The sequence below is a fragment of the Mytilus trossulus genome, unplaced genomic scaffold, assembly GCF_036588685.1.
Source record: "Mytilus trossulus isolate FHL-02 unplaced genomic scaffold, PNRI_Mtr1.1.1.hap1 h1tg000024l__unscaffolded, whole genome shotgun sequence".
Lineage (NCBI taxonomy): Eukaryota > Metazoa > Mollusca > Bivalvia > Mytilida > Mytilidae > Mytilus > Mytilus trossulus.
In genome coordinates this window covers 1857464-1869872 of record NW_026963290.1, presented here as the reverse complement: position 1 = coordinate 1869872, position 12409 = coordinate 1857464, and the positions used below count along the sequence as shown (strand labels likewise).

At 32.0% G+C, this 12409-nt stretch overlaps 1 protein-coding gene across 1 annotated transcript; it reads left to right on the top strand.

The window, feature by feature from the left end:
* The first annotated feature begins 2635 nt into the window (after positions 1-2635).
* Positions 2636-10837, top strand: LOC134698988 (uncharacterized). Its single transcript, XM_063560676.1, has 7 exons — positions 2636-2679; positions 3162-3213; positions 5280-5563; positions 6677-6839; positions 8417-8602; positions 9066-9251; positions 10520-10837. The coding sequence occupies exons 1-7, from the start codon at positions 2641-2643 to the stop codon at positions 10606-10608; spliced, it is 999 nt and encodes a 332-aa protein (XP_063416746.1). The 5' UTR covers positions 2636-2640; the 3' UTR covers positions 10609-10837.
* Positions 10838-12409: the final 1572 nt, after the last annotated feature.

Sequence of the window (12409 nt, the reverse complement as noted above, 5' to 3'; positions counted from 1 at the left end):
TTTTTTAGAACAAAAGTCGAAATACGATTACGTTTGTATAGCCAATCAACCTACATAGAAAACAATATATTTACTAAAACACAAAATTAAGTTTCTCTCATAGCTTAGCCTAGTTCAGGAAGACTTTAACGACGATCCCGTAATTTTGTTCTGTTCCATACAATTCCGTTTGATTGGCAGGCAAAACTCAAAAGACCTGCCAAGTTCTTTAAAATCTTGTCTTTTATCTGTGGGTAGATTTCCGAGTACACCCTGGGCTTTTCCTCTCAATGAGACTGCCAAATACTCACCCTTTTCTACATCTATCCAACTATTTATATTTGAACTTGCATCGAAATGAGACATGTAATCTATTCATGACCCCTGGCCGTCAAACAAAGCGGCCTTTATATTCTTTTTGCCTTTATTGATAGACTTGTCTTCCGTATACATACCTATTTTGTCTTTTGTGCTAATTTTTTCGAAGCTGGAAAATAGTTATCAGTTATTACAGGCGTTGAGATAATCTTTGACTTATCCCATATCTCAATATTTGTACTTTTGAATATGTTGCTGCCTGTCCCAAAGTCAGTGTTCGGAATTCTTGCAGTAGCAATTCTAGAGTCAGATTGTCTTGGACGTGTTGCTTGACTAATGAAAGTTGACTAAGCAAAGTCTGGGTTTTTCATAACTTTTATTTCTTAAGCGCCATATTTCCCGGTTTAATTTATCTAACTCCCTGGTCAATTTCTTGTTTCGTCACTGTATAACCCATACAAAATTTCATCTTCTCTGTATTTTCGCGACATATTCTCAAAAAAAAATCAAACAAGTGTTTGTAAAATATTGTATTCCACAACTTGACAATCAATGTAATACTATCTTCAAAACAATTTGTTACTTCTTGCCAGGACAAATAGAAAATAATGACAATAAAACAATGTGATTATTTACAAGAATACTGAAGTTTCTCAGATCCCAGCGCATCTATCAATTTTGTAACGTGTTTGGCTTATGAACTTTATGTTCGTATCCGTTTTCACAGAATCTGAGATATTCCAATATCAATCTTTCAACCTATAACTACAACTTCGAGACTTTACTTAAAAACCACGAAACCAAACTTAAAACTTTGAAACTTAATAAAGGCACAAAGATATTTACACAATCAACTTTGTATCAGAAAGTATTCTGAAAACTATAACCTCAAATTATCCTTGATCCTTTTACTGACTCCGAGGTCCGAACTTATTTGACAAACAATTATATTAAAACACAATTCAACCACTATTAAATAAGAACAAGTTTCAAAAATTCTACTTGCCTGAAACATTTAGTTCTGAGACACCTAGTCTCTGAGACACCTAGTCCTGAAACGACTTGTCTCTGGAGCACCTAGTGTCCGGAGCACTGAAGTCACCATACTATTACAAACTACCTGTTCGAGGGACTGCGACCATTCCCAACGGGAATTACAGTATCAGAACAACACGGTAGCTTCTAATAATTGTAATACGTAGTTTCCGAAGCACCAAAGTCGCCAGTCTATTACAAACCACAAGCTTTCAACTCAAACTAGGTTTACAAACTTTCCTTTTAAACTTCTGTATTTGCTGGTATTTACTTTCCGATGTTTATCCGTCGACGGCCAAATAATGAATGAGCCAACTCGCACAATGAATGGTGTCTTTCTTTACCAACAGCGTTGACCTCGAAGAGAGCACCCCAGCAACAATTAACGAGTCTCGTTACAACCACGGATAATATTCTTCAAACACGTAAATTATTAAAGATTATGACTCAACAAGAAACAGCTCATACTATATTATGCTTAAAGACATTTTTGTCACAATTGCACCAAAATATTTATCGAATCTTTTTGTGCCTACAAGTAGTAAACAATCGTACAATACTCGACTTTAATCATCGGATAATTTTATTGTCCCTAAAAGGCTAAATCAAATACAGAATTATACAAATCAAGTTTTTCTTTTTAGTGGTTCAAAAGTGTGAAATTCACTGTCCAGTAAAATTAAAAAATCAAAAAGTGTATCTGCATTCAAAATCTCTTACAAGTCATTTTATTTTTAAAAGTGTTAAATTTATATGTTAAGCCACAATGTATACCATAGGTGTTGTTATATTACTTTATATATGTCTATTGTTACGTGTAACATGTGTGTAATTGTAGATTAAATATATGTTTTATTCATATTGTTAACATTGTATGCAGATAGCCTTATTGAAAATTCATTTAATCCAAATGGAATACTCTCTTTAAATAAAGATATTATATTCATGCTTTGCAAGGTCATTGTTAAGACCTATGATAATCTGATACCATCGAGAGAAATGTATCACTGGTTCAAACTATTTTAAACGAATGTGAGACTATTTTCGTATGAAAATGAGGTTATTGAAATTTAGCTAAACGTATCATTATTATCTAGTGTAACCGATAACGTACTTTTTAAAACCGAAATTTTAGACTTTATTTATCATCTGGTAACTTGACCAGTTATAAAAATGATTTATTATAGAATAAACTGTTCATTATTCTTAAAGGTATGTTATTGAATAGCAAAAGATATGCAATTTACTTTCATTTTAAATACACAAGAATTGAAATAAGATTATTCAAAACGTGTATATAAATTGAAGATGCATATTATATTAAGGATAATTTCTATGTTGCTTATGGTAAGATTCTTAATTGTAGCAATCTAAAAAAAAATTGTAAACTACATTAAACCCTATAAGTCAGTGTATATATTGAGATGTATGTATATTCGTGTAGGTTTACAAAGATAAAAAAAAAACTGCTGTCAAAGTGTCTTTTGTGGCTTATTCTCATTTTGCATGAAATAAAAACAATTATCATACAATCATAACAAACAATTCTTTATGAATAAGCACTGAATTACAAGCACTATTTCAAATTAGTAAACTAATAATGTACATTTAATAATGTCTTAATTGAACAACATCGTTTTCGCTGAATAAGAGGCCGAACACGCACACGTCAGGAAAGCACACATATGCACATGATAACACATACTTACACGTACTCACATGCATAAATTGATGTATAAAAAAGGTAGTGATGAGGAAAATGAATAAATAAATAATCTTTATTTTAAAAGGATACACGTGAAACTAACAAAAGAATCTTTTTTTTTCAGTTGCTGAGTTTAGAAGTAAATATTTGCTACTGTAACATTACAAATTTTGAATGTAAGTATATTTGTTTGAACGAAGTTGATGTTTCTCCTGCATTCTAACAGTGAATAATTTATTTAAAGACTTGCGAACTTTTTGACTGACGATGACTTACGTATACTTACGTTAATTCGCCGTTTCAGAATCTAATGCATTCTGGGAAATATTTTAAAAAGCCTACGCCAAAACGTTGAGATTGTTTAAAATGTTCTAAACAATGGAAATCCATCCAATCAAGTAACGTTATCTTCATTTTGGTGTACGAACAATGAGATTACCCATAGTCCTTTAAGCTGGGGTCACACATTCACGATTTTTACTACCGTTCTTGATAGGACCATTCCCGATTAAAATTTATTAAAAGTCTGATCAAGATCCTGTGAATCGTGGATGGAAATTCAAACTTAAATTAAAATTTGTAAAAAAAATAATTTGATCACGACAACAATCAGATAGTATTCAGGAAGCACCGATATTCAACCGTTTCTAAGCGAATTAGTCCCGATAATACCGTTCTGAATCCGCTTCTAATCCGATTTGTATTTTTCGCCAGGTAAAATTCGACCGAGTCTGTCACGACTGCGTCCCGACTCTACTGAATGTTATCCGACTGAGATCAGACAGTGACCGGACAGTGAACCGACGCTGACGGAAGTTATCCGTTCGAAAACTGTCGGCATATTCGGGATGATCAAGTACTGTCGGAACGTAATCCTATCATAGTCCGCTCTATCGCATTGCAAACGGCTTTGTCTGGCCTCAGTCGTATTGTATTCTGTAATTGTCGGGACTCTGACGTGAGTATCATTGACGAATTTCGTATTAATAACGGGACTGTTTCGGAACGGTTTCGGCAAAAAACGGTTCGCAATCGACAAGATCTGGATGCAATCTGGACTCAATCGGCAGAAAAACAGCTATGAAAAATTACTCCGGATCATTCCCGTTCCACAGGATACCGTCCAGAATACACAAGACATTGTTCGGAATTCGATCCGATACAGCAGAATCTGTCACGACATAGCCAGGATTGTAATCCGACTAGACAAAATCGGCTGAGTTGCCCCGAATGTTACGGGACGCACCTAACTGTCGGGATGCTTTGCCGAACTATTCGGACCCTTCCCGATCCGTAGGAATCTGTTACGAACTAAAACGAATGCGTTCAGACAATGATAGGACATTCCAGATAATTGAGGATACTAATCCGACTTTTTCACTTTTCGTGTCGTATTGCTGTCTGATCTCAATCGGGAGCAATAATCGGCAATGTGTGAACCCCGCATTAGATTCTGAAAAAGCGAAATTTTTCTCATCATTTGTTTTACAATGATGTTTGCTATAAGTACGCTTTACATAAAACCAAATAGAAGTTTGTGTTAGCCAAAATGCTACATGATCTACTGTCATAACAATTAGATATCAAAAATGTAAAATTGTATATGTTTGAACACAGAATGTATCTGTAAGGTAATCGTTAAGCAGATATTTATACAATGCCTTGAACACAAAAAAAATCTAACTTATTTGTCTCGCCTTTCAATTTTTATATGCACACATAGATATGAAAATATAATTTGGAATTATAGCCAATGAGCCATCTGTTCAGCAGACAAAAGAGATAGAAACTATAGATCCCAATACGGCATTTAGAAATACGAAAAACAACACTGAACGTTATGAAAGACCCTGAAATGAAACATGTAAAACAGTTCAACATACAAAACCGGCTTTATATCAAATACAATGAACTATAAAAGAGGGACGAAATATATCATATTATTTTTGTCTGCCGTGTTCCATAGATATATATATATATATATATAAGTCAACCGTTTCAAATTTTACTGAACGATTGAGTAAAGTGTATACATAATTTCATGTTGTACTACATTTGATAAAAAATACGGACATTAAAGAAGGCTCTATAAAGTTTTGTTTTTTTCTAATGATATATGATTTCATGTCATCGTGTTCCTATAATACTATCTTATATCAGTAGCGCTGCATAAATCATAATACTAGAAAATCTGTAAAAAAAAAATTATGTTTGCCTTGATAAAACTGTACATTAATTGCAGTGCAAGTTGGGCGACATCATCCAGAAAGCATTTGTGATGAATTATTTCAAATACAAGCTAACACATCAGTAATGTTGTTTGGTGACGGTTATCCTATAGACCCACCATGTACAATCAGTCTTGTAGGATATTCAATGCAGAATAGAACATTCGAGGACCTTTGTTATGACTTCACCGAAATTGGCTTACCAAGTATTTCGAATAGTTCGGTTATTGTCAAAGCTTGGTCGTTAGTTGTATACGAGAACGATACGGCTACCTACATAGCGTTTAACGGAACTTCGGTAGGTAAAACATTTAATTTAGACAATATACTGCAATGTGTAAAAAAAGGAATTGAAGTTTCTTCAAATTTAAAAATAATATTATCTCACTATTTTTCTACTAACTTTTTACTCTCTTTATTTATTACCACCGATAGTTTGCTCCCATTATGAATGTCTGGCTATCAAGTATTAACAAAACAAAAGATTTTAAGGAAAGGGTTCCGTCAATCTCTTCATCGATTACAAGCCTGATCTATTTATAACTGTGACAGGTCAATCTCATCCTTGTCAAAACTATATTCACTCATAGCTAGTTTGGAAATAAGCAATAAAATAATGATTTTTTGTTGTCGTTTTTCGTTTTGTGGCACGACATTATCACGTCTCTGTTTACTTATTAGTTTTAATATTTCTTTTGTATCATTCGTCCCTTTTTATAAAGATCTGTTCGAGAGAAAATACTACTCTCTTTAATTCTTAAACAACTATAAGGATTTAGCAAAATTACGAGTTACTTTTCTGTGATGCCATTTAGAAAATTATGGTTAGTTAGCAATTTATTAGTACAAGTGTCTTAACTTGTCAAAATCACCTTATCGCTATTTAGTCCATTCCGGGAAAAACAGTCATAGCTATACAACTCCCTGTTTAGGTCACCGGCCGAAAAATTGAGGTCATCAGTAGTGAGCTGAGGGAGAAAAAAACTTTAGAAAGTGATCATCAAGAAACTTTGATATAGTAGGATCCACTTTTATCGAAATTAAAATTAAAGTAAAACAATATTTTGTTTGAATTTTTTACGGTAGTTTAAACAGGTCTCATTAAAAGGTATCATGCATGGTGAATTGTTTAAACAGGGTCCCAGAAAGCTTGAACTGGATGAAAAAGTTGTGTAATTTTAGAACTTATCCGGAATGGAATAGATATTGATAAGATGAATTAAAATCTTGTAAAATGTGCAATTCTTAATACATAGGAGCTGCTTTGTTTTTATTTATTAAGTGAGTTTGTTAAAAAAAAATTAATTTGGTCGGTTTCAACCCGAAGGGCTGTATAATATGTTTTCAAGTTACAATAATTATATTATTTCTCAATATAGTTTATAAATTTAGATATTTGTAATATTTGCAGCCGTTCAGAAAAGACATGTTGACGAATGATGGTCTCGTTTTACCTTTCTGTGGACAAGACAATAATGAGGCGTTCCTGCTAGAAATAGATATATTCATTCCAATTTATGTCAACAAATCACAGACAAAAACATCACCATTTTTTAAAGCAAATAGCAGACAACGTAAGTACGAACGACTTTTCCATATACAGTCAGAATTTATTTTCGGTCTTTTCTTCACAAAAAAGCTGTGAGTTTCATCTGGAGTACTTTTCGTCAATTTACTTATTCAACACCAAAAGTTGTGATCTTAGAATGTATTATTATGTTGTTTGTACGAACTACTTTTTCATAAACAGTCAGAATCCTTTTCGTTTCTTTCTAAACAGAAAAGCTGTGATTTTCATCTGAAATTCTTTTCGTCAATTTACTTGTTCAACACCAAACGTTTGGATCTTGTATTGTATTATTATGTTGTTTCATTTTCACATATACCTGTCCGCTTTTGTTTACTGAACTGTGTTAAGAACATTGTCTTGTATGTCAAACACATTTGTAATGTACATACAATGTTGTGTTTATCACCATGTATTATACTTTTAAACCAGACTGCATGTAAAAATGATATTTTTATATAGAAAATCCTGAACCTTGTCATTCTACCAATATGGAATATGCAGACAATGTATGTGGGTAGGACATTAAGGGCATTCGATACAGTTACATGGGAGGTAATGACGTTGCTAACGTAAATTTTTTTAGGATACTTATAAAATACAGAATTTACAAATTATCAAACAAAACACGATTTTTGTTTATCTTTTAAAACAAACAAAAAATACGGCCAGATATACGGCAAATATTCAAAATATCGACCTCATTTAACAAAAAAATAGCACATGAAGGTATATTTTTATTACATATTTGATTAAATCAGGCAAAAATTAGCCGATTTCATCAAACTGTAAATACGGGATAAAAACTGTGTCGTATGCCCATAATTAGACAAAGATCTTAGTTACTACTAAGAAAATCTAATATATGTCTTTCAGTAACTAGACTTTGTGTTATTGAGAGGGGAATGCAACACAACTTGATAGAATGACTTTATACCATTATCAATTGTGCTGTTTATTTATTTGTTTTCTTTCTTTATTGTTTATTTTGAAGTAGGTAATTTTTAAAAGTATATTAGAATGGAATCATGCTTTGAAATTTACTCAATAAGACACGAACTAAAACTCTTTTTTTTTCATTTTGAATTATATTTTTAGGCTTTCTTAATGCTCTTCATTGACATATTTAACATATATGTGTTGTATACTAAACTATGACAGTTAAACGAAATACTCGTGCTGCCAGAGTAGTCAAAATTAAGTAGGGCAAAAAAAACGGTTGATCCGTAATCCTCGTTTTGCTTTTGTTGAAATTTAATAAAATACGTTCGTTGTAATATGATTGAAATGCAATAGTTTGTTAAAAAAATACACACGACCCTTTCCACGACGGTAGTTCTTAAAAGTCTTTTATTTTGTGTTAAAATGTGTAAACGTGGTGAAAACACATTAATATTATGTATATATGCGAAGTATTGTGGGGAAAAAATCGAGTATCAGAGAGTGATTAATGACTCGAGTTAGTACATCATGACCTAAGCAACATTTCGATGTGATATTCCCATTGAACTATTTAGTATTTAACCAAAATGAATATTGACTTTTTAACAAGGCACTTTGGACGTATTTTTTTTTTTAAACTAGGTTTCAGTCTCGATTATGCAGAATATAGAAATACAAGTCTTACCTCCTTTTGGAACATCAATCAAATTATCTTACTGCGAAACCCTAGCATCTGTGATTGTCAAGGATGTCTACCTTGTACAGAAGTAGTGGGAACATTGGTTGAAATTGCAAAGGACGAAGATGATTCGAAGGGAAACACATTAGGTTAGTTAATACAATTTGATGAAGTGAAGAAATATTTTTGATCGCAGAAGAAGAAATGAACACGACTAACGTGGAATACAACTAAACGAAGTTAAAATCTTTCGTAAAAAAATCATGGAGTATGAAATAAGTGTTTAACAAAACAGAAGCATTTTTTTTTATAATACAATTATTTAACTTCTTAGACTTGATCTGAAGTGTTTATGCTTTGTAAGTTGTCTATTGGTCCTACCAAGTTAGAAATATAACAGTCGTTGTCTATTCTTTCGTTTGATGTGTTTGTGCTTTTGATTTTGCAATTTCAATAGGGTCTTTCCGTTTTTGAATTTTCCTCGGAGATTAGTATTTTTGTGATTTTACGTTTTTTTCTTTTTACATCTTCATGAAATACTTTCGAACTATTTGAAACATATGTATTTTTTGTTCAGAACATACTAAATTTGAATTAATATCTTGTTTACAGACTTCAACAATCTTATAACAATCATGGGAGGTGTAGTCACAAGCTTATTTATTCCTGTGGTCTTACTCCTTGTTCGACATCATATTCGTAACCGGGGTGTTTCGGAACCTAAAGAACAAACCGGTAAAAGAAATCCAGGCGATGGTTCAGACGATATTGACGGAAAAATGGACAACAATGATGCTGGTATAGGTTTTTTATTCTATTTTAAAAGATGTTTTATTAGACTAACTGTTTATTGACCTCATTTTTAGGAGTATTTTTTTTGTGGAAAGCTAAAAGAAAAATACAAGTAATACAACCTGGACAAAATCAACCAAAATCGTTTGAACTTTTTTTTAATCAGTAATTGGGGAAAATGTTTTTTTTCTATTTATCCAGGTAAGTATTTTTTATTTGCCAGGGTATGTAGGTGGAATGGGATTTCAATTGATGCAAATGCACAGTGTACTAGTGCAAATAAGACAATTATACAGAATTTTATCAGTACTGAGTTTTGGAAACATTTTAACTGTATAAGCTCAAATATATTCCACCAAACACCTGGATTATATTACATGTTGTTTATGTATGTTTCTTTGTGGCAAGCACCTCAAATAAGTTAAATAGTCAAAATGGTGAGTCAACTGCTCTACTGTGTGTTTGTTGTTGTGTTATAATTTGAACACATATTGCAGAAAATATAGTAGATAAAGAGACAGAAACAGTCAACATTGCGAAAATCGTAAATAACTTGTTGTTTAAGTTACTGCCTAAGACTTTTTGATCGACAACATATTTATTGAGATTGATAGCTGCAAATTGTACACTTCTATTTGATGACATGATTTTTCACCAAGATTAAGCAGTTAGCATACATACCTTTCTCCTAAAAAAAAATAAAAAGCATCGGTATTAACTTCCCTGTGCTTGCATCCCCTTCTCAGTCGGGAAAAGAATGCAATCTTTAAAATAACAGACCATACTATACTTTACTGATATCTAAAGATGTAAGACAGCGGTAATGTTTTGCTTGAGAGTTCAGACACATATTATCGGTCAACAAAATCGTGATGGTGACCATACCATATATGTAGTGTAGATTTTAGTCGTTCATCACATGCTCATAATTCATGTTGTTGCAGGAGTACAATCTGTTAATGAAGTTCATAAACGTTGTATATGGACGAACGTAACATATTTCAATTAAACAATAGAAATGGATGTAACTAATTTTGGAAAAAGTTATGCGGACCGTTTTGAAACGGAAGATAACACATGTCTGATAATAGATTCGTCATTTCATGATTTTATCAACGACAAAGCATCTCACCCCTAATTAGCAACTCTAAATTAGAAAGAGTATGTTCGTCTTCTTTTTCACATGTATGTATTTAAGTTGTATCATATAAGAAACTTTAACATGTCTTGTTTGTAGCATGTGAACTATAATCATACTCTAACTTGTTTTTCAGCCTCAACAGAAGACCAACACGAATTGTGTTTGTTAACTCCAAGACAATCTATGACGAGCGATGAGTTATCTTTTCATTCTGCATATTGAATCTAGTCAATTTCTTATATTTTACAAAGTATCTTTGACATATATATATATATACTTAGCTTGAAATAAAAACATATAATGGTGACTTCGACAAAATCACATCACTTTCAAAAATGGTTTATAAGGGGTGGTCATTTTAATGAAGCAAACAGGGAATAAGAATAGAGAATAAGAATAAGAATACTTTATTAATCCAATTGTGGACCCTTGCGGGTTTTAAATTTCATACAATGATTACAATGATTTGTTATAACAATGAAATAATAAAATGAAATGCATGACAATAGAACACTGAACAGTTATTGCATGCACATGGAATAGAAAGTCATATGGGAGACAATCAATTTCTGTAAGGATTATTCCCCTTTAAACAGATATGGTGTTTTGAGTTGCATACAAATGATATGCAGCCCCAACTGATGAGATATAAGGGTATTTTTCTCCCATGTACACACAGCAACCAATTACTAGATATTTATGTATATAATTATATTTTTTGACAATTGCAGGAATATGATAAGCACCTTAGAGTTTTACTGCAGTTTGTTTATAAGCATTTACATATATCAATAGAAGAAATATGCATACACATAGAGAAATGTGCACTTAAATTAAATTTTTGAATTTAAAATATATATATATAGATAAACTAAAGGAGATTTAGCCGTTAACAGAATTTGTGGATCTCAATTGAAAACTCTGGATAAGAAAAATGCTTAACTTTTTCAGTATATGTTGATCTTCAGTGGTCATTAACCATAAAAACTTAGATTTGCAGTCTAAGTTATTGAAATTTTGACAGTGTTCATGAGCTTGTGCAAACAGTGATTCTCTACATTGATTATACAATGGACAGTTAATTAAAAAATGAAACTCATCTTCAATATCATTATGAGAACAAAAATTACAAGTCCTCTGTGACCATGATATGTTTCTTCATAAATGCCCAAAAAATGTTGTCACTTAACTTCACAAAAAGTGTCGGTCGAAAAATGGGGACGGTCTTTGCTTGTTTGCAACAACTCGATATCGTTTTGAAATTTGTAAAATTGTTTTTTAAAATTGATATGTTAAAGTATCTTTCGTTGTAACATAATTATAATAGCCATTATATCTATGGTTGTAATAATTGATATCAATGCTTTTATAACATAAGGTAAACGTACTTATTTTCATCAATTGATAGAATAAATGCCGTAAAATCAGATATAAAAGGGCCGGACATGACAAAATGTTGAATATCTCAACTGAGATAACCACAATTAATCACGAAAGAAATACGACAGGATAATGAACCAACATCAACCACTGAATAACGTCTCCATCGCATCGAATAATTTACATAACAATCTCAGTGAGATGAGTTAACATATCAGTGAACAGGACCCATGTACATCAAAACACTTAAGTTAAGAATTCAAAATCGTAGTACTAATTTATCGTTGAATATAATAATAATCGTAAAAAAATCGTCCGTTCGGAACAAATCTTTATTGAAGAATCTTAGCTAATGAATACGGGCCAACAGCTATCTATATCTCATTCGTACAGTATGCATGTGTAAATTAATGACGGGTGATAAGTCATTAGAAGAATCGATGATTGTGCAGATTATGGATTGGAATGCGTAATTAAGTTTCAATGTTGACTATCTACGCTTAATTATAGTTTCTATTCGTCTCGATCAGAAGCTAAAGCAAATCAATGTGTACATTATTTATCGAACGAAATCTTAACCTTAACTAAAAATTAGTAAAATAAATACCTAATCAAACTAAAGTAAGGTCAAAAGTGGAATAGT